Source organism: Chinchilla lanigera, unplaced genomic scaffold, assembly GCF_000276665.1.
Source record: "Chinchilla lanigera isolate Chin_1 unplaced genomic scaffold, ChiLan1.0 scaffold00033, whole genome shotgun sequence".
In the NCBI taxonomy this organism is placed as follows: Eukaryota; Metazoa; Chordata; class Mammalia; order Rodentia; family Chinchillidae; genus Chinchilla; species Chinchilla lanigera.
Window position 1 is genome coordinate 9,538,089 of NW_004955434.1, and position 23,515 is coordinate 9,561,603.

Sequence of the window (23,515 nt, forward strand, 5' to 3'; positions counted from 1 at the left end):
CACTTACCTTGAGTGTCACTTCCTGGCTCCATTATAGGTCCCTCAGCCTGCTGGCACAGATCCTTCACCCCACTAGCACAGATTTTCTAGCTTCCACCACTGATCTTTGGGCCTTTACAGTGCAGATCTTTGATACAGACTTGCACAAGACATTGTCATGGGCTCTTAGCTTCCAGCTGGAATAGTGGAAGACATTCCCATAGGCTCTGGGTCTTCAGCTGGATTCTTTGAGTTTCTAGTGTGTGGATAGATTTCTGGCACTTTTCTGCATTTGACTCTTTAGGTGAATATTATAAAATAATCCTATGAGTTATGTGTCCTGTATTAAATCTATTCCCCTGTAAACTCTGACTACAACAGCCATGATAATTGAAAGCATTCATACACAAATACTTGTACATGAGTATTTGTAGAAGCAATATTCATAATAGCTAGCAAATGGAAACAACTCAAAAACCTATCAAATGATGAAGAGTGGTTAAGCAAAATATGGTTTATTATACACTGCAATATTATACAGACACAAGAAGGAAGGAATGATTGGTATGTGCTATAACACAGGTAAATTTTGACACTATGCTCAATGAAAGCAGCCAGTCACAAAAGACAATACTCCTTAAGATTCTATTTGTATGAACTGTCCAGCATAAGGAATTCATAGAGATAGAAAACAGGTTAGTGATTGTCAGGGGCTGGAGAGAGAGGGAAAAGGAGATGGGGAGTTTCTTTTAATTGATATGGTTCTTTTAGGGGGTAAAGAAAATGTTCCAAAATTAGACAGTGGTGTTAGTTGCACAATTGTGTGAATACACTGAAAATTACTGAATTGTACACTTTTTAAAAGTCTATATTAAAAACACACACAGATAACCCTCTTTTGTATGTCAAAGTCTACTTCAATAAAACTGTGGAATTTTTGTTAAATAAGTGTAAATGACAATAAAAATGTAAAGCCACAACAGACCACCTGTTTACTAGCCCAACCACATTAATCCAAGCTATCATCATGTATACAGGCATTCTTAACTGATCTTTCTGCTTCTCCTCTATTCTTTCTAGCTACCAATGAGTGAAGTTCTGTCATTCTCCTGATCCAAATCCACCACTGGCTTTCCATCACACTCAGAGCACCTCTGAGTTACCTGACTTAGAGGTACCACTCCAACAGATTTCCCTTGAGAAATAGTCCCCTGGCTCATAAAAGTTTCCAAGCCCCTTTTCAAGACAGTGTCATACCCTATCTCTTTCTCCTTCAACCACGACCATTCTGTGGGTGGAGAAAACCTGAGATCAAGAGTTGAAGCACAGTGGGAGAAGCAGGACCAAGGTGGTGCACCCTCCACCAGAGCCTGCTTCCACACAAAGATGTCTGCCTTCCACATCTGAAGTTCTCAGAAGAGGTAGGTCGGGTGATGGGCACACTTGACTGGAGCCCTCAAGAGAGCTTGGCTACTTTACTTCTCAGTCAATGAGCAAGTACTATATTTGTTGAGAATATGGCTGTGTTCTACTGAGCCCTGTTCTCAAGTGTCTGACTCCTCAATTTCTGGCCCAGCTAAGAAGTTGGTGTACACTATTCATTTGACAAACAAGGTCAGTGTTCCAGTGTGCCTGCTTTGAAGTAATTGTGGAAAGCTTCATGGAAGACACAAAGAGGTACAGATAACCACCAGTGTGAACAACCCCTGAGGATGTGTTCATCTTCAGAAAAGGCCACCAGAAAAGGAACAGGAGCTCGTCTGGATTTAGAAAGAATCCTGTATTTCCCCTAACATCCCTCTCCTCCAGATAGTCAGTCTTTTCTTTCCAGCCCCATCCCTCCACTGTCTACTGTCTTCCACAAAAGATGTGTCATTATGCTCTTCTCAGAAGTGAGCCAACCACCACATCATGGGGCCCAGAAGAGCTGCATTGAATCTGAGCTCTGTCCATTAGCTATTTCAGATCAAGTACAAAACATGTTCCTCGTCCTGCTGGTATTGAGCCTGAGATTGTATCTGGTAAGAAAGGACAGGGGAAGTTCCTGCACAAGCGATTCAGGAGATAGCTTCTAGCTAAAGCCTATGAGACTGTGGTTGTTGGGCTGGTGGCTTTCTTTGAGAGGAAGTACGATTACTAGCTCTTATAAGCCCCACAGAAAGGATGGTTCCCAGAGCAGCTTGTGCTTTCCAGTACCTTCCAATCTTTTAAAAACAGGGATTGAGAATACTGATCCATATATCACCATTAACCCAAGACAGTCTCTGCTCCAGAATAACCTCAGACATCACCATGATCATGTGCGCCACACCATTCCTGCTTTCCATCCATCTTTGAAGGATGAAGAGAGATGGAGACATTAATGAGAGAAAGATATGATAAGGCATAAAATATATATGTATTACCCCTTACATTGTCTTGAGGATGTGATTAAGGTGATGTCTGAGGTTACCCTGGGTCATCCCACTTGCCCCGTCTTCTGCTACTTCTGCTGACTGCTGAGATATACAAAGGAGAGAAATCAGTAATGTCTCCAGGCAGTCCCCATACAGGGAGCAGAACATGAGCCAGATGCAGAGTGGGATTCTGTCCCAAGCTGGGAGTCTGGCAGAATGCGGCCATGTAAAGCAATTCTCCAGCCCTCTCTCACCTCAAGCACATAGTATAAGAAGTCTGAAAAATTTAAACTTCTGTTGTTAAATGGAAAAAAAAGTATAAAATTAGCTTAAAGAGGAAGCTATCTTGGGAGCCGATGCAAATGATTTGTTATGTGTTTCCTGGAGATGTGACAGGTGCCGACTCTCACTGATGCCTGGTTGCAAATAAAATGCAAAGTTGTCCCCAGAATTTTCAAAAAACCTCTAGCAAGTTAACTGCTTGCACCTGGCTAGTGGACTAGCATGTATGATTGTTTGTGTGTGTGCTTTTGCCTAATTCTTTGCCCTTTTGCTTAGGTTAAGAGCCCCACATTGAGGAGGAAAATTGCTGTCTACCTTATTTCATAGTTGTGGAAACTTTCTAACATTCTCCTTTCATAACTTCAGAAGTTGAATGCTAGACTGAAGTTTAATAGGCATGGTACCTGAAATAGAAAACATTTTTCCTTAACATAAAGCTAAAGTGCATACCTATCTTATTCATGGTTGTGATATACACACGCCAGTAGAAATATAGTCAGAGCAATACAATTATTAAGAAGAAACACAGAGATGAATGTGCATTGAAGACTCAGAGATGAATTTGAATTCCAATTCCATAGCCACACTCGCTGATCTTGAACAAGTTGAGTCACCTTGAAAGTCCTCATTTTCCTCATCTGTAAAATATGGATAGCAACTCCCCTTCTAAAGAACTGTTGGAAGAATCAAGTGAGATGATGAAAGAAGAGTTTAACTCAGTGTCTGGATCATCATAAGTGTTTCAGAAATGTTAATTATTACCGCATTCCCCAACAACAAGCCCAATGCAGACTAGGGTTATAACACTGCTTGTCAGACATTAATACTCATGTGAATCACCCAAACCTGGTTACAGTGCAGCTCCTGATTGTCTAGGTTTGGTCGGGGGAGCAGCCATGATATTCTCAACTTCTAACCAGCTCCCAGGTGAAGCTAAGGAGAACATTTTGAGGGCAAGATGACAAAATGTGTTTGCATGTGCAGGTGTTTTGTTTCTCAGTACTGTGTGCACGTTAAAAGTTGCCAGGAAAAATGTTCTTTAAAAACTGATGCTGAGAGCTGGGCGTGGTGGCGCACGCCTTTAATCCCGGCAGTCGGGAGGCTGAGGCAGGAGGATTGTCACGAATTCGAGGCCAGCCTGGGCCACAAAGTGAGCTCTAGGCCGGCCTGAACTGCATAGTGAGACCCTGTCTCAAAAAAAGAAAACAAAAAAAGAAAAAAGAGAAACAGCCAAAAACTGATGCTGGCTCCACCACTGAGGGAATTTGATTTTAAAGACATCAGTGTGAACCATGCTTGGTGGAGCCTGCCTGTAATCCCAACTCTGAAAGCCTTAGTCAGGAAGATTGGAAGTTCAAGCCTAGCTTTAGAAACAACTTAAGAGACCCTGTTTCAAAATTGAAAAACTAAAAAGGTGGGGAGGAGTGCTGGAGATGTAACCCAATGCAAAGGCCCTGGGTTTATTATCTAGTTCTGAAAAACTGTCAAAATGGGTTCTGGGGATTAGCGTATTTTTAAAAAGCCTATGTTCTGGTTTGGGATGTGGTTTGTCTCAGGAGTTCACGCGCTGGTGGCTTGCTGTCCACTGCGGTGGAGCTGAGGTGGTGGAAATGTTAAGAGGTAGGGGCTGTTAGTAGAACGGAGACAGGTGCCTGGGGCACCATCTTCATGAAGGGATTGAACCTGTCTCTCCAGACTGGGTTGTTAAGTGAGCTGGAGCTCACAGCTCTTCTGCACACGGCTGGTTCCCTTTCTACTTCTCCAGTATGTCGCAACACTGCCAAGGGGCCCTCACCAGGACACCGGTGCCATGACGGTTGGATCCTCCAGACACCAGAACGATGTTCCTCTTTAGAAAGTAAACATCCTTTGGCATTTTGTTAAAACAACTTTGAATAGATGAAGACAGCCTCCCATGTGATTCCAAGGGCGAGGCCCTCTGCTGTGATTCTAATGTGCAACCAGGCTTGAGAAAAACCACTTCACTGAATTGTTTGCAAGTGTTTGAATTTCCTCTGTAATTTAAAAAAGGTAGCTGGGCATGGTGGTGCATGCCTATAATCCCAGCACCCAGGAGGCTGAGACAGGAGAATTGTTGCAAGTTTGAGACCAGCCTGGGCTACAAGGTGAGCTCAAGCCCAGCCCTAACTGCATAGTGAGACCCTGTCTCAAAAGATAAAAAAGGTAAGAATGTCTTAGGAGTTGACAAGTGTTTTTGCATGTCCTCAAACCTTTATCTTACATGGGGTAATCAAACTCAAAGCTTTTCATGTATTAGAAGCTTTAATTGGGACAAAATTATACCACGTAACAATTGTCAGTTATTCTGAGGTACTCAGGTACATGATCTGTGTTTGCTAATTATTTCCTCTTGAGAATATTAGCCAAAACATGTCACTTGTCTTAGAGATATCATATTTTACGTCCACGGCCCCTCACATTTACAGTGTAGCAGGCAGAGGGGGAAAGTGAGAAGTAAACATATATTTATAAAAGGCTTGGGGAGCAGAGGGGAGTTCTGCAATGTGCTACGGGGAGTTCCAGAGGAAGTCGCAGTGGAGCCCTTTCTTATGAGAAGAAAGCACAGTGCAGTAAATAGATTTGCTAAATAAATCCAATAGAGTTTAAACCCAAACTATCCAGTTCTTGTTGCTCAGACACAACAGCTATCCCTCCTCTCATGCCCCAATTCCTTCCTTGTTTCTTGTTTTATCATGTGTAATAAAAGAAGTCCTACGAGAAGAGTAAACATAGTAAGTTCCTGAACCTAGCACAGAGAAGACAGTGAATGCATTTTTGATGAATGAATAAGTAAATATGATCCTTCTGGGGCACAGTAGATCTGGCACCAGGCATCTCCGCTGAGAGATGGTTCACATCCTAGAGGGATCTACCCTTAAAAGAGTCCCATTATGAAGGCTGCTCCCAGTATTTGAGACCCTATTATTATAAGTGTGTGGTAGACTCCACAAAATGGAATCATATGCGAAACCCTGAAGCTCCACGTCCCTTTGCACCCCAGGGTCTTCATAACTTGGCTCAGCAAGCGCAGGTGCATTCACATGGAAGCACTTAGCTTCCAGACCTGCCCTGGTCCTGCCCCACACAAAAGCCTGCTCGATATGTGTAAACTCTCCTCTCTGGACCACAGATCTCAGTAGAAAGGACAGGAATTGAAGGGAATCTAGAAACCTCACAGTCAGGGCTGGGGATTTAGCTCAGCGGCACAGCACCTGCCTGGCAAGCACGAGGTCCTGAGTTCGATTCCCAGTACCAGAAAAAAAAACAACAACAACAGAAAAAGGTTGTGTAATTATCAAAGTAGAAACCTCACAGTCATTTTCTTCTTTTTTTAAAATTAAGTTTATTGGTACATTTTACGTATACGTAATAATCACATTTGTCATAGGGAATCTGTACCTGTGCAAAGTATGTCTTGGTACTTTTTCCCCATTTCCCTACCCTCCATTCAGCTCCTCTTCTTCTTATTTACACAATCTTTGTTTCTATTTCTTCTTTTCTCATTTTTTTCTTTTCCCTTCCTTCCCTCATCCCCCAGCTCCCCTTCCCATTTGAATATTTTCTTTCTAGTTCACAATAGCCATTTCTTTCTATTTCAAAATATCTATATCTTTTGGTCCATATTTACACTTTCAGTTTCTCACACTACAGAAACAATGTGGTATTTGCATGTGTGTCCAATTTATGTCACTTAAGAGTATGGTCTCAAGGTGCATCCATTTATCTAGAAATGTCTCAGGTTTACCCTTCTTTGTGGCAAAGTAGTATTCCATTGTATAAAAAAAATCTTTATTCATTACTGATGGGCATCTGGGCTATTTCCAAGATTTAGCAATTGTACAAACTGTGCTGCTATAAACATGGGTGTGCATATGTTGCAGTGGTATGGTGCTTTTAATTCTTTCAGAAAGATACCAAGGGGAATAGCTGCTCTTAGTCATTTTTGATAAAGCTCATTTGTGTCTGTCACTATCCAGAGTGGATGGAAAGGCCGGTGATCTCTGACAGGGTGAAGTTCAGTGAGAAGGAGCAGTGTCAGGGTTCCGTCTCCCTTCCCTCTCCCCGTCCTCCTCTCTTATTTGCCAGATCCTGAACTGAGACAGTGTGTGCTCGAGAGCATAGGGTTGCAAAGCAAACTCAGCCTGATTATTGCCTTCTGAGACTTGCGGGGTAACGGAAGAAAAATCTTGAATCAGAAGTCAGTTGTAACGGGCATCGTTGAAACAGTGGGAAACCTGAAAGTTGGAATCTGGTCACTGGGAACTGACTGTCCTGGTTAGTAGAACATTATATCTAATAGAGAATGGCCATTTCATATATAGACCACCACTTTCCCACGAATTAAAACATGGCATGAAAGAAAGTTTGCTGAGTGACTACTGGCTGGTAGACCTGGGCATCTTGCCCAGTGTTCCCCACAGTACTCTGAGATAGATACTGACCTCATCTGACAGAAGAGAGGCTGAGATTCATGTTGGTTGAGTGAGGGCTCCCAGCTCCTAATCCTGACACAGTCAAGATTTGAACCCAGGCTCACTTGTGACTAAATCCTATGCTCTTCCCCTACCATGTTTATACTGAAATGACTCTTCAAATAGTGACCATTTACAAACTGCCAAATATTTTTTAATGAAAGATTTGATTGAATAAATTAATGAATGCATGAAGCAAGTGCTACTGAGCACAGTTTGGTCTAACCTGTGATGATTCAGAAACTACTTCCAGATCTTTCTATACCTTCATCAAAATGAATACTCATTTGTAACAATAAAAGCAACATAATTTAGTACAGCTTCTCATACTGGGCATGGAAACCCTGTCTTTACAAGTTCTACCATATTTCACCACTACTTATGCTACTATTTTTACAAAATTATTTAGATCAACTCAGCTTTTTATTTTTTAACAAAATAAATACTCTATATAGATGGAAAACCAGTATTACTTGTACTAGTAAGATGTAGGACAGGAACAAAATGAAGTAAAATGAAAATAAATCAACTTTTATTAAATTCTACCTGGATACTACTTACCTGACTGGACTCTTTCTGTTTTATTAAAGGGAAAAATAGCTGGTGTTACACGCTGCAGATTTATGTAATTGAAGGACTGAAAGAGATTTCACAGGAGGGTGAAGTTCTCTCTAAATAATTCAACTCCCTTCAGGCTTTCATTCTGTCCCATTTAAAATCACTTTACACACTTCCAGTGGTATGTACCTCATATTTTGGGAAATACTGTTTAAGTGGAAACTATAGATTTTGAAGTCAACACTGTCTGGCTCTGAATCTTACCCTTACTAACTAAGTTATTAAAACCAATTTCTTTGAGCCAGTTTCTTCAACTACTGTGTAAAACCTTCATGATAATAAATATTTCAGAGTCTTGCTTTTGGAGTTAAATAATATCCTGTAGTCGTAAAGTGCCTGGCATAGTGCCTAGCACATAGTATATACACATTAAATATTCATTCCATTGTTCCTCTTCCCTTATTGATAGAAATTAGAAAGCATCTACAGCGGGCTTGTATGGCGTTCTGGTTACTAGCACTTGGGACTTACAGAAACTGCTAGTCTGAACTCGGCTATATAGTCTTGGACAAGTTACTAAACTTTTCTGGGCCTCATTTTATTTTCTAAAAAGAGAATAGCGGGACTGCCTGCCTACTTCACTAGCTTCCTCGAGAAGCGAAATGAGGTCATTCATGAGAAGCAGTTGAAAATGACAGAATATTACATGTTTAAAAATTATTTTAATAAAAGACATACTGCCATTAATCCCCCTCAAAATTCTCCCTCTCAGCTTGAACACACTCGTTTCTTGCTATGTTTTGAAGTCTCTCTTCTCTTTTCCATCTTTGGTTGAACAGTTGTGAGTGGTTTGGTGTCCTGAGTTGATTGAAAACATTTACCTTTTCTGGTCATTTTGACTTTGTGTAAGATCCGGAAGTTGCATGGTCCCTAGATGAGGACACACTATGTTTTTACTAGCCTGCTTCTCATTTAGCTGTTACTTAGCAGCACCCTTCACCATATTTTTGAACATGTCTCATAAAAATACTCATGAAAGAGTACTTCCAGGCTGGGCATGGTGGCACATGCCTGTAATCCCAGCACTTGGGAGGCTGAGGCAGAAGGATCATTTTGAGTTCAAGACCAGCCTGGGCTACAAAGTGAGTTCAAGTTCAGCCTGAACTGCATAGTGAGACACTGTCTCAAAAAGACAAAAAAAAAAGAAAGAGTACTTCCAGAACTGCTTCAGAAAGTGGCAATAACAATGGGATAAGTGTGTTCAAAGCAAGTGGGAGTATTTTGAGCATACCTTGTATTAGCAGAGTGTCTAAAGACTTAATAAGTGACAGTTGTTATTCTTCTCAAGGATATTTGCCAGGGAAATGTATAACTTGACCCATATACATGAATAAAAATGGTCTGCATTATAAATTGTGAAAGCAATTTAGTAAAATGGACTCAGACCTCAGTGGCAGAGGAGCTATAGCGAGAGGCTTTGCTCTCCTGTGAGGTGTGATCTGGAATGACTCCGAGCTCTTGGGGAGAGGTGGGAGATGCCATGGGACCAACAGTGCTGCCCTTCATGCTGGGGCGTCCAGGGAGGAGCAGGAGGGCAGTCAGTTGCCCAACTTCAGGGAACTGTTGAGGGGAAAGAACCACCTCAGAGCAATGGACCAAGAATTCCACTCTTGCCCAGCTGAGGTGGGACAAAGGAGAACCTAAGGGAAGGCCCAAATAATGACTGTGATCTCCTGGAAAATGAGGCTGGAATGGGGTCAGCTCCTCCTCTGGAAGAACTGACATGTACAGTTAGACAACAGCGAAGCATCTTTCCTTTTCAGCTTTATTCACAGTGACGGCCCCTAAGGAACGGTACACAGTAGACGGTGGCAGCAATCTGACCCTGGGGTGTGATTTTGACACTATAGGTCAAGTGGAACTTGAATCAATAAAAGGTAGTTTGGAAAAGGTGGAGAGTGTTACATCCTCTTGCAGCGAAAGAGCCGCTCTGCTGCAAAAGCAGCTGGCTCCTGGGGAAGGCTTATCCCACCATTCCGGAGTGCAAGTGAGAGATGCAGGGCGGTACTGTTACAGGGATGACAGCAGGACCTCCAAATATGATATAAGAGAAATATGATGTCTCCCAACCTGTTAGATGTCTGATACGCCGAGTTCGTGTTCTCTAAAAATCGAAGAATGAACTTTAGGAACAACAGAGGTTAAGAGTAAGAAATATTTGAGAGATAGAAAGCTCCTGTTAGAGGGACAGCAGGGGTCCCAAAAGGGTAGCCAGGGATGCCATCCCATGGGGATATTTTATAGAGCAAAACCCATGTGAGTACAATGTGGGTTACAGCTATGACCAACCAATACAATTATAAGTGTAGCTTAGCTGCTTAAGTAATACTGATCCAGTGGGGAAGCAAGTCAGTAGTGAGTGGCCATGGGAAGGTCAAAGAACTTCTCAGGTAGGTGCTGAGCCTGGGGTCTTGGTTGCCCACTGTGGTGACCGATGCCTTTCTAGACCAAGGGTTATCACTAATCTCATGGCTTGGAGGGTATGTAGGTCTGGTATTTTTATTGTTGTCTTGAGGCCTGGCCACAGTTGTAGTGGGTTTTCAACTTTTGTCTTGACTCTCTCAAGGGCCAGCCCTACCTGACTGCCTACAATATTTTTATCTAACTTAGCTGTCTATAATAGTACCACTGCCCAGTCATCCGTGGGGCCACCTGGGACCGCAGGTACCTGACTATGAAAGTCAAAGATGAGTAGTTTCAAGGCCAAGAATCCACAGAGGCAGGACTTCAACAGAGGGCCTGTGTTAGCTGCGAGTAACAGAAACCCACCCGTGGTAGCTCAGGCCAAGCACCTACTCAGAAATATTTTTGACATCTGCATGTAAAGCAGCTTAGTAAGGATAAATATGAGAAGGAGTTATAGAAATAAAGTGGAACTAGACGCCAGGAAAATGAGGCCTTGAACGGTGGGAAGGTGCCAAAAGTAAGCTTTGCCTAGTTCACATTTCCCCCACAAAGAGTCCTGACTCGATTAGAAAATTACTCTTTCCAAGTGGCTTATTCCTCTAGCCCAGAGTTTTTAAATCACGGTTTGCCAGTCGTTGATAGGATAAAATATCAATTTAGTGAGTAGCAACCAGATAAGTGTTTTTCCCCCCAAATGCTAAATGAATAAAATAAAATAAATAGATCAAAAACAGCATACAGTAAGTCTGAGTGGGGTTTTTTTGTAAGACTCTTGTTTCAGCTGTGTGTGGGTGTGTGTGTGTATGCACACACGTGAGCACACACACACTCACACACACACGTACACCATGGACTGAAGGATTCTTGGTTTTTGTTTTAATTTCTTATTTTGGGTCATAAAAAGTTAAAGGTTTTGAAAACGCTGCTCAAATGCCAAGTCCTACCTACTGCAGGCAAAGCAGCCATGTCAGAGAAGTGAACTGGGTAGCTCGAGAAAGCCTGGTTAAGGAGCAACTGTCCCCACTTCTCTGGGTTCAGGTCTCTCCCCAGTAACAGCACCGAGAGCATAAATCTGAAGAGAATCTTTGTGTTCTTGCTTGTTTGGGAAGGGTCATTTTGGGCAAGACATGTTAGTGTTATGAAAGAATAAATAGCTCATTGATTTGCTTGTACTTTCTAGGCTCATGAGTTAGACTGAGCTAGCAGTTCCCTACCCCTCCCCATCAGACTCCTGAGACCGCAGTGAATCTGCTTTGTCTCCTGGAGGATTTACGTATTTTGACCCCAGAGATCACTGACCTTGACCTTGGCATCAACGCTGTGGCTGTGATCTGGTACAAAGACAAACATGCTAGAAGGAATAGAAACAAAGTTCACTTCACTGGTATCCTTGGTGGTTTCACCTCTCATAACCTCATGTTTTGCTTATTTATAAAAGAACGACAATGGTTGCTCCTACTGTACAGGATTGTCATAAACATTTAAAAAGTGCAGTTAACATTGAATTGTTTGATCAACCTTGCATGCCTGTACCTGCTAATCTACAGATGAGCAACTACTTTAAAAATAACAGTATGTAGTACAACAGCCATTGTTAATTTCCTATCACCTTTTTTGGAATTCTGTGTTGTTTTTATTGTTTTTGTGTTGTTTTGTTTCTGTCTTTGTTTTTGTTCTTTTCTCTTCAAAATAAAACAAAATAAAAGTAAGGAAGTACAACAGTACCTCAGTTCACGAATGCTTCTGTTTGCAAACAATTCAGTTCTCAAGCAAAAGCATTTGACAAAAGTTTGCTTCTGTTCACAGACTCCATATTGGATGACAAACACAGCTCTCTTCCCCGAAGTCATAAAACACATTAAGTTCGTGAACATGGTACCACTGTGTAACCATAGAACTGAGCCTCCTGCTTGGCATAGAGAAAGGGTGCATAGATTTATTTAAAAAGATCCTCAGTTATTACAGGGACGTGACTTTCCCACAATTCAGCCATGAGTGAGCCACTAGGAAAATTACTCTATTTCCTCCATCCTGGCATCAGCAGGAAGAAACTTTATAACATGGGCATTAATCTGAATTCAACGAACATGAGGAAAGAAGGCTATATGTTTTGAGGATCCTGTCATACACTGAAATCACCACTCCCATGTTTAATAGCCCTTACTTGAGCTCTATAGTACGTCTAGGGCAGTGGCGGCAAACTCATGGCACATGTGCTGCAGTGGGCTGTTAACACTCAAAGCTCTGAAAGGTTCGCCATCACTGATCTAGGGTGTTTGGGAAACTGTGGGAGGAGGCTGCTCTCCTTCCTGGGAAGGTACAGTATTTCTTCAGCTAGACCAGAGATTCTTCAGATGTGCAAAGATTTGTTCCTTTAAGCAGTATAATCACACTGGGGCATGTTGAGTGTTACAAAGACTTTCTAAGGGCTGCACCAGCCCAGGCAGTATAGTCAGACCTCGAATGCTTCTTTTCACAAACAGTTCAGTTCTCAAACAAAAGTGTTGGACCAAATTTTGCTTCCATTCACAAACTCTGCATGAGGTGACAAACACAGCCATGGCCACCTTCCCCACACAAGCAAGGGCCTCTTCCCCCAAATCGTAAAGCAGATTAGGTTTGTGAACCGAGGTACCACTGTGTTAAGAAACAGCTTTCTAAATCCTCATCGTCCCCAAGTATGGCACTCTTTCCCAAAACTGATGAACCTGAGAACATGCCTGCCAGGCAAGGCTCTTGGGGTTCCCCTAGAATACTTCCTCTTTTACTATTGCTCTCTTCTACTTCATAAAAAAAAGAAAGCCTACTCATCCCTCACCATGAAGTGAATCCATTCACCCAGGGTTTAGACTCCATAGTGCCAACCAAAGAGGCCTGGAAACATCTTGGCACTTTATGAGACTATCATGACTAGCATTTATGACTAATCATCTTGCAAAACAGGTGGTATCAAGTTCTCTGCTTTCAAAACATTGAAAGGACACTCACATAGAGTTAGCTGTTAATCAAAAATAAGTGGTTTATGTCATACAAATCATATCATTCAAAGAATGACAAACACAGCTGTACCAAAATAGTGTCTAGTTCCCACCAACTTATAAGAGTACAATTCTTTAGTCCTCATGGTACAGAAATGAAAAACAGAAATAAAAGGGATGCAGAATTCAAAACATTGTTTTTCTCTGAAGTTTTCATTAGCATGTATTTGCAGTACACAGTGCACACCTTCACCGTGGGGGAATTGGTACATACCCAAACTGCCTTGTGATCCTTTTTACTCCCTTCCCTTCTTCTCTCTTGTACATCCTTATACCTGTTCCCCATCCTTTGAAAGAACCAAATCTTGGGTTCACTGATTCTTTGTTTTTTTCTAGTCTGTTTCATTAATTTCCACTCTGATCATTATAATTTCTTTCCTTCTACTAGTTTCAGATTTGGATTGTTCTTGGCTTTCTAGGACTTTGAAGTACGTCACTACGTGATTTATTTAGAATCCTCTATTCTTTTTATGTGCATATAAAGGGTATTATACTTCATACCCTCCCTCTTAGAACTGCTTTCATTGTGTTTCATAGGCTTTGGTGTGTTGTGATTCCATTGTCATCTGATTCCAGGAACTTCTTTCCTCCTTTATTTCTTCTGTAATCCACTGATTATCCAACAACGTATCATTTACTCTGCCTATTTTTGCGTAATTTCTTAGCTTCTTTAGATGTTGATTCCTAGCTTCATTATGCTGCAATCTGATAGTATGCAGGGGATTTTTCAATTTTTTCTATTTTTAAGCATGCTTTATGGTCTAAGTCATGGTCTATTATGAGAAAATTTCCATAAACCATTGAGAAAAATGTGTATTTGTTGTTGTTTGATAAAACACTCTGTAGATATTTGTTAAGCTGATTTGTTCAATGGTGTAGTTTGACTCTGATTTTTTTTCTTGAATTTTTAATCTAGTTGACATGCCATAACATTTTACATTTTAATCATGTATGTGTTGATATTAATAGAAATTAGACCTCAAGTGGAAGAAAACTGAGTATAAATTTCAGTCACTAGAAAGTTAATTTCATTAGCTGTACATATTTCGTTGCAAGGCATATATGTATAATAAACATATATGTATAATAAACAAAGAGCTGTAAAATAAACAAATGTAGCATTAAGATAAACTTCTCTAGGGAAAGTAGAATGAAAAGTGAGGTTCAAGAAATAAAAAGATACTGTGTAAAGCTCTGATCATTAGATAAGAATTTTTGTATGTATTTTTCAGTGAAGGATGGAGTATATAAAAGACAGTTTCTTTGATATTTAGAGACCATTGGCAAATATGTAAGAGTGAAATAATCATTTAACTAAAAATATAAATGTATATAAAATCTCCAAATTTGTGCATTTTCCAATATAGAAATGTATGAAAAATTCTAAAATTCTCTCTCTCCTCCCCCTCCCCCTCCTTCTTCCCTCTCCCTCCCCCCAACAGTCAATTTAATATATAAAAGGAAGCATACTGCATTGTAATTCCTTTAGGAGGGATGTAAGGAAAAAAGTTGCAGACCAGCATCTAAGAGTTTCACAGGTGCTCCTAAGGGCGGCAGGGCAGATCTGGAGTCTCGGCGAGGGTTTCCATAAATGAAGCAGGAGTAAAGAAAGGGAATGCTTTCACCTGAAGACCCATTGCATAAACCTGGGAAATAGTTTCAAGTAGTTTCTTTTATCTCCATGTATCACTTCATATTAAATGTAATGAAAAGAGAATTTGTTTCAGAAGAATAGAAAAAACACGGGGCAGAATGGCTAGAGAATACAGAAGAGACAGACAGAAGGGCTGTGGCTTTTGAAAAACCAGGTTGCAAATATCTGACTGAAAGCAAATCATCTAAGGATGGCAGGGAAAGTGACTACAGCAGATTACAGAGGCTCAGAGAGGCCAGGGAAGTTGCAGAGGAGCTGGCCTGTGCAGAGGACCCAAGGAAGACACAGCAGCACTCAGAACACGAGATCTAAAGCAACCTGTAGGCTTGGGCTGAGGTGGGAGAGGGAAGAGATATAGCCAGGAATGGGCTGAAGGTTATAGAAGTACTTCAAGCCAACAAAAAGACCCAACAGAGGCAGTAATAACTACTTCAGCAGTGGAGAAAGGAGGCAGCATGACTTCCATTGAAATGACCTTCAGTATAAAAGAGGAAGACAAAAACACAAAGGAATAGTGGAAGAGAGGCAAGGCAGGAGTGAAAAGCTAACTGTATGTTCAAACCTCTTGGCCCCGAGAAAGCATTTGGTAAAATAATTTTCTGATGGAGCTCCATCTCTGCTTTCAGTGTCCTTTTCCCCTCAGGTAAAGCAGAGAATAGAGAAATCTGGAATCGAAAGAACAATGTCCTAAAATTGAAGAGGGAAAATCTCCTGGGAATTAGAAATTCCTAACCTGATCTTCCTCTCCAGGCTTGTTTAACAGACGACTGGAAAGTAATCCCAAAATATCTATTTCAGTGCCTGGATTTTCTAAAACTAAGACTAAGACTAAAGCTACAATTTCTCACTTTATGTACAGTCATGATGAAAAAGATGGTAAAATCATATGATAAAGAAGATGGTAAGATATTGTCACTGGTAACATAATTATCTCACATAGCAAGAGTCAACCAGAGAAAACAGAAACTATTTAAACCTGTAGACATCTAAAGCAGAGAATAGCAATTCTTTCAATGTTATCACACTGAGAAGCCAATCAGGGAACAGGGAAATAATTCAGCAATTTTAATAGCCACCACTACACAAGAGGTAAAAAGGGTAGACGGGGAATGTGAAGGCCAGGGTATAGGCACCAAGGGACACTGGAACACAGTGAGACTGCCCAGTAGCAGCTGAATCCAGGGAAGAGATGCATGTGCTCCTGGAGTAGCCACTAGGATATAGATATGGGAGAGAAATAGCCTTATTTATCACTCCTACCCACCCTCCAGACTTCTCATCCTACTTCCTTTCGGCTGTCAGGAGCCTCGTATACACAGTCTGCAAGTCTCCTTTCTTGCAATACAAAGCAGAAAAGAAAAAGTGAGGGGTGAATCTAAAGGTAGATGCCAGAGCCACATAGCACTGGAATTTTTTTGTGGGAGAGCGGACAGGATCTCTCTGAGTTGCTAAACTGTCCTGGCAGTGCTCAAACTTGTGATCCTTCTACCTCAACCTACCAGACTGCTGGAATAAGAGATATGTGCAACCATACCTGATTCAAGCAGCTGAATTTATAACAGATTAAACAGCTGATAGTTGTAGAGTTAGGGCCAACAAATAGGGACTGAAGGCCTCAGGCTAATTTCGAGATAACCTCTACTTCATAAAATGTCTGTTATTCCAACTGGAGATAGTAGTCAACCATCTAGGCATCAGATCATACATTTGGCAAATTAATCTTTTGACCTTAGTTTACATTACTACGCTGTGTTGGGTCCAAAAGTGCTCAACTCACAGGAACTAATAGTTATACTATACTTTGTGATGCTTAGTTAATAACTGTGATATAAGCATGTTACACTGTCACTTTTTTAAAAAGTTAAAAACAAAATGTATCCAAAGATTAATATCTGAAAATGAGTCTGAAAACTATTTCCTATGAAAGAAGTAGGGATGTTTTACTTAAAATCAAAAAGAACATATGGAGTCTTTCTAGATATCTTCAAGTAACTGACAAGTTGCCTTTAATAAGGAAGAGTTAATAATTGCTAACACTGATTGAGTATTCACTATGTTCTAGGTATCTATTTAATCATCCTAACACCCTTAAGGAGAAATAGTATTGTACTAATTTTATTGAGAGAACTGAGGATTTGAGAGGGCAGGTAATAGCCCTTGGCCAACATATGGTCAAACCTTTCAGATTTTGATGATCTTATTCTTAATTACTATACTTACTATATGTTGTTTTACTAAACCAAACAGGTACCAATGAGCTGAAGCTATAAAGAAGCTAGCATAAAGGTAATCTGCCCAACAAATGTTGAATTATTTAATCACGGCAAATCCTGCTTCTGGAGGAAGCCAGAGCTTCCATTCATAGATGTCTTTAACCAAAAGTTACTTATATGCTTATTAGTAGTACCAAAAATAAATAAATATTACTCAAGATAAAAGCAATATTTCATAATGATAAAAGAGTCAGTTATACAAGGGTATACAAAAATCCTAAATGTATATGCACCTAATAACATATTTGAAAATATTAAAAACTGGCATACTGGAAATGAAAATAGATAAATCTACAGTCATATCTATGCTTTCAGCTTATCTCTGTTGTAAATGATAGAACAAGCAAATAAAACACTGTAGCAAATTTGAACAATTGGCCATCTCGATGTGATTTATGTGTATAGAATTTAAAGCAAACAACTGCAGAATACACATTATTTTTAGGTCTATGTGGAATATTCATTGAGATCATATTCTAGCAGAGTTGCTGAAAAAGGGTGCTCTTCTTGAGTGGGAAGTTGGAAAGCTTGAATTTAAGATCACTTCCATCTCTGACATTCTAAAATTTACTCATCTTTTCTGAAGAATATCCCGCCTCAGCCCAGCTTCCCCATTGCATGTTATTGATATAATACCTCTTCATCTCTTTCCCAAACGTAAAAGAGGCTATGGCAGTGTTGTGGGTTGTATCTAAAAGTCTAAGGGTTTGCCTTAAATCTCAAGGGAGAATTTGGACTTAAACTTTTCAGCAAGGCTAAATTGTTAAGACTTTGGCAACTCTTAGAGATGGACTAAATGCTTTTACATAAAGAGATATACATGAGTCTTTAGGGGGTCAGGGGCAGAAAGTTATAGCTTGTGTCTAAATGTCCCCCCAAAGCCTCACGCAGTCATAGTTGGGACTTCTGTAGAGGTGGCTGGATCTAGAGTGTGTGATGCCAAGATTGATTAATGGTACAATGCTAAGATCAAGAGCACTAAGATTAAGAGTGTGGCTGCTACCTGCCCTAAGTAGCCTAGATAAGATACAAGAGGTAAAAAGAGCTGTGGTCATCACTCACTTGCTTTTGCTACCTTCTGCCCACCATGAACTGCTTCTCCTCTGTGATGCCTGTCTGTGTGTCACCCTGCCTTGGAACCAGCTGAATATGGACTAAAATCTCTACAAACGGTGACCTAAATAAACCTTTTCCCCATTTAACTTTGAGTGTCTGATATCTTGTCTCAGCAATGAGAAAAATGTAACTAAGATGGGCAGCAATTTTGGGGTTGTAAAAATGTGGAGTATAGGCTCCTGTCCTTTCTCCAAATGTTGCCAATGTTTTTAGCTAAACATTTCTCCATTTGCTCCTTCATATATGCATCCCAAGTCAAAGCCTCCGCCATGCTCTTGATTTCTGGCCCTTTTCTCTCTAAAATCACCTCTCAACTCCGTCATCCAGATCCACTACTCGTCCTGCCTTGGCCAGACCTTCACCCCTAACACACTGGTTCAATGAATCCATTAAAATGAATCCATTTTAATGTTGTTCCCCAAAGACCCAAGTGTTTACAGAAATAACATAAATATGGCAGAGTTAAATAATTATGAGGACATCAAGCTAAGGGAAAATAAATGTAGACAAATAGCCTAAAATAAAAGATAAAATGAATTCTCAAAATGCACATTTCTGGTACTGTTCAAGCTAAAGCTGGGCTAAATTTTGGCTCTACTAAAGACAGGTGAATCTATGGAGGCCAAGTCCTTCAATTCACTGTTTTAGAACCTGATTCTTCTTGTGTTCTACTAGTTCTAGGTATGACTAGTTCCTTAGGGGGAATGTATCCCTCTTTCTGTTCGTGTTGCTCCATCTTCCAGACTTCCCCAATTACATAAAATATCATACTGTGATGGTGTTTCCAAGGCTATAGAAGTGAAGGGTATGAGTTTAAGTTCCTTCACCCACCCTAGATTCCTGCTGTTTCCCTATCTACAGAGTAAGAATATGAAGGCTGGGACTAAATATTAGAGTCACTCCTAAGTTTTTGACTAAATGAGCAATACACACAAGAATGGGAAATGGACACCATGTGTACCATGTATTAAGTTAATAGGTAGATGAGCACATGCTTCCCCAGCTCCTCCTTTATGGTGTCTCTGACAATCTAAGCAACAGAGCATGTTTTAGAATGGAAAATCTCTAGTTTCTTGCTCCCTCATCTTAATCTAAGAATCCAGATTGGCAGATCAGACTTGCTTCACAAGTAAGGACATCTACCCCAGGGTTGAGGATGTAGTTCAGTGGCAGAGTGCTTGTCTAGCATGTCCCAGGAGTCAATCTCCAGCATCACAAAAACAAACAAATGGAAATCTGCCCCATCTATGCAGGCACAGGCAGAGGCTGGTATACTGTAAACTAGGAAGATACCACAGATTTGTGAGGCACTAGCAGGCCCAGTTGGATATGCTCAGCACAGGAGACAAACTTAAAAGAAGGTTGAGTTAGGATCAGTGCTTTGGACCATCGCTAAGAGCTCTTAATTCCATGGGCATCTTTGGTATGACTAATCAAAATAGCAAGTTATTACACGGAGTTATACAATAAGGAGGTGGGCATGAACATTCCTTCCTCCTCTGCAGTATTCCAAGGACATGGCATGAAGTTCAACACATAGAAAAGATTAAGTAAATCATACATATTTCATGTTTTCCTTACAGTTATCACTTTAATAAGGAATCACCATCCACAAAATTTGTCCATGTATACCCCTAACAATTTAAGAAAAAAATGCTTCATCACAGCTGTGCTTTCACTTTAAGGTTACTATTACCTGAAGACTATTGAAATTCTATTTCTTTTTTTATTAGCACATGGTTGGGACACACAGTGGTCACATTCATCTTGGGAGTTTGATACATATACATTTCACATGAAATTCTATTCCATACTCATGAAGAAGTATTCAGTAGCTAATAAAATATCAGTAGTTTGTTTTCCACACTCCCTCACATCTACAAAGGTGTTAACATTTGTTTACTTTCAGGTGTGATCTAAAATTGTTAAATGGTTTGTCCTTGCAGTTTTCTATCATCCTTTACTATCTTAGATTACACTTTTCCAGAAGGTAGGGAATCCTATGTGTTTAATTCACTCAGCATACACAACATAGACGTGCGTGCACGCATGTGTGTGTGTTAAGGGAACACATAATGAATATACGCAAGTCCTTACTATGTATAGACATTACCTATTTCCTTATTTTTCTCCTAATCGCAAAGAAAACAGACAAAAGGAGAAACTGGAAAGCAAATTTTCTACTAGAGATGTTTGAAAAGCATTGCATAAAGAGAGACATAGGGGTTACCTAGTAATTTTGTTTATCTACCTCCTTAGCCCTCTCCATTCCCCAATTGTGGGATAATTCACAGTAGTGTAAGGAGCTGGAGAGTATGGTCACTTAGAGTTGATATCTAAAATCACAGTCTCTCAATGTTCCAATATTGTCTCCACCACTTATTATGCTTATGATAATACAGAACACAACACTCAACTTCTATTTTTAATTAACTCCCCAAATTGGGAAAATCAACAATGGCATCTTTGCTATAAGATTTAAATCATTCAATATATGTAAAATCATATGATCTCTGGGACATAGAAAGTATTTTACAGGTGAAAAACATTATTTAACATTAAGTGATGATTTTATTCATTTCACATGGCATTGGATACAGACCTCTACAGGATCATAAAAGAAAAATATTTATTTTTCTTCCTCTATTGTCCAGGTTCCTACAAGAAAGTAGACCCTGGCATACTAAAGGTTCCTGGAAGAACAGATGAATTGGAGCTCACTTGTCAGGACAAAGATTAGCCCTTGGCAGAAATATCCTGGCCAAACGTCAGTGTTCCTGCCAGCACCCACCCTACCAGGACACCCAAAGACCTCTACTGGATCACCAGTGTGCTGCACTCGAAGCAACCTGGCAGAAACTTTGCAGTGTGTTTGTAATGCTGATGAGAAGGAACTTATTTCAACCACCCTTGACCCTTAAGATAAGTGTGGCCCCCACCTCCTAGTTCAAAGTGATTTGAGGAAAGTGTAATAAACTATCTACAAAGGTTTGATCAGAATTTTAAAAAGCTGCAAAAGATAGCACAGGCAACTGGGACTTTATTACTAAGGGAACAATAACTATGGTTTGGAGGGGTTATTGGAGCCAGAAGGCAACTATGTGGACAGCACCACTTAGGAGCTCTATCCTTCAGAAGAGGGAATCTGGGTGAATGATGCCTCCGCCTCACTCTCTCCCAGCCTCTCACCCCCTGGTGATGCCTCTGGTTGGCTGAACACGGCTGGAAGTCAGAGAACAAAGGAATCCAGTGATGTCTTCAATTAAGGTCAGTGTCTCAGGCCTCAGGGCAAAATTTGAAGCATGGAAAATGGACTTGGAGAACAGAAACCATCCCCAACAACAGCTAACCACTGTGACTCATGTACAGTGCCAAAAGTGAGTAGGATGAATATTATTTTGCTGAGTTTACTGCCAGTCAACCAGTGATGGGTATTTCCAAGAAAGTTGACCTCTTAGAAAATTCTTCAGAGCCTTGAGTGGCTATACTAGGTCTTTTTGGAGGTAGATCCCATATTTTGAAAACATTATCAAAATTGCAAGCAATTTGCAGAGACCAAAAACATTTTTTTTGCCAAGTAAGAACATTTATTTTCCAACTAAAAATGACAGAGACACTTGTGTGTCCCTGCCAGGAGACCCACCAGGCTGAGCTCCATCTAGAATCAAGATCATTTCATAAGAGACAGTAATTTTATCACCACACATATAGTTTTCCTATTGCTCTTATATCAAATTATCACAAACTTAGTGATTTAAAACAACACAAACATTATCTTGTACTTCTGGAGGCTGAGGTTTGAATAATTTTCACAGGGCTCTAGCCAAGATGTCACAGGATTGCAGAAATTCTAAGGGTATATTCCATTTTCTTGCCTTTCTCAGCTTCTAGAAGCTACCTACAGTCCTTGGCTTGTGAACCCTTACTCCGTCTTCAAAGTGAGCAATCACATCACAGCCCTCTGTTTCTGTCATCTCATCTTTTTCTGTCTCTGCCTTCCTCTTGCACCTTCTAGATACCCTTGTAATTGTATTATGTTCCCCCAACCCTGGAATAATTTAGGATAATCTGCCCATCTCCGTAGCATAATACATCCACAGAACTCCTTTTGCCATGTAAAGTATGTGCAGGCTCCAGGCTTTAGGACATGGATATCCTTGGGAGGAGTAAAATATCTACCTTAACAAGAAAGGATATAGTCTCAGAATAAAGGCTATCCTCTAGTACTGATTAAATTTGACTTTATAAAAAACTCACTACCTTGTTATTATACTCATATTTTTTCCCTTTGTCCTAGTTAGGCAAGACGGAGCCTATGATAAAGACTTTGTGATATGTAGGTATTTAATTGGTGACCCCAGGGAACAGGAGTGGGAAGTGTAGGAAAGTAAGACGGGAAAGAAGGCAAAGCAAATGTAAAAGTGCATTATGAAAGCTGTCAGTGTGGGTAGATGGAATATGAGTCAAGTATCTGGTCTATTCCAAAGGAAAAGAAAAAGCTTTTTTTTTGTGAATTGCTACTAACCCACAGACCAGACTGATTACTCTCAAGTGACTAAATTTCCCTCCATTACTTTCCTAATATTTTTAATGAAAAAAAATTCTTCCCTGACATTTTTCAGAGGCAGCTGCGGCCTTGACATCCCTTCCTTCTGTCCATTTCCCCACCTGTGTGCACATAATTGCCCGATTCAGCACTAAAGTTAACCCAGCTGCTTCCTAACTAAATTATTATAATAAGACGCAAGGAAGTAAAGAGAAGAATCACATTAAAGATTTTGATAGCAATGAAGACACTAAACATACACCAATTTCAGGATCAATTTGGGGAAAATAATGTATCAGACAAGTTAGTACTTCAACATTATCTATGTTTTTCTAAAAGTCACAGTTAAGACTTGCTACCTCATAAAATAATGAACTGTAACTAATTCAGGCTAAAGCATTAAAGGTTTAAATATTACGAGTCCTGGGAACTTTATTTTTCCTGGAATTGTTTTCTCAGCTGTCCTTGATTATATGGAATTTCCTGCCTGGTTAAGTGTAAGCCAGCGCTTTGGATGAAATGTGACTTTCTAGAAGGATGCTTTTATAAGGACTTCTGCAGAGAAATAGGACTCTGCCTAAGAGGAATTTGGAAACAACCTAACTCCAGCCTTTGGACCACTGATTATGTCTGTTTTTTCCTTCAGGGTAGAGCAGTGCAAGGGCAGAATTATTCCCCTGGAAACCTTCATGTTGTGAGGAGTTAAGAATGAAG

General features: G+C 40.3%; 1 protein-coding gene across 1 annotated transcript; it reads left to right on the forward strand.

Annotated features, from left to right (window-relative positions):
* Positions 1-1,958: 1,958 nt before the first annotated feature.
* On the forward strand, positions 1,959-21,247 carry Pdcd1lg2 (programmed cell death 1 ligand 2). Its single transcript, XM_013516295.1, is given in 6 exon segments — positions 1,959-2,000; positions 9,516-9,772; positions 10,215-10,248; positions 10,392-10,448; positions 18,123-18,129; positions 20,910-21,247. Coding segments are annotated over 6 exon segments (621 nt in total). The 3' UTR covers positions 21,134-21,247.
* The last annotated feature ends 2,268 nt before the right edge of the window (positions 21,248-23,515 follow it).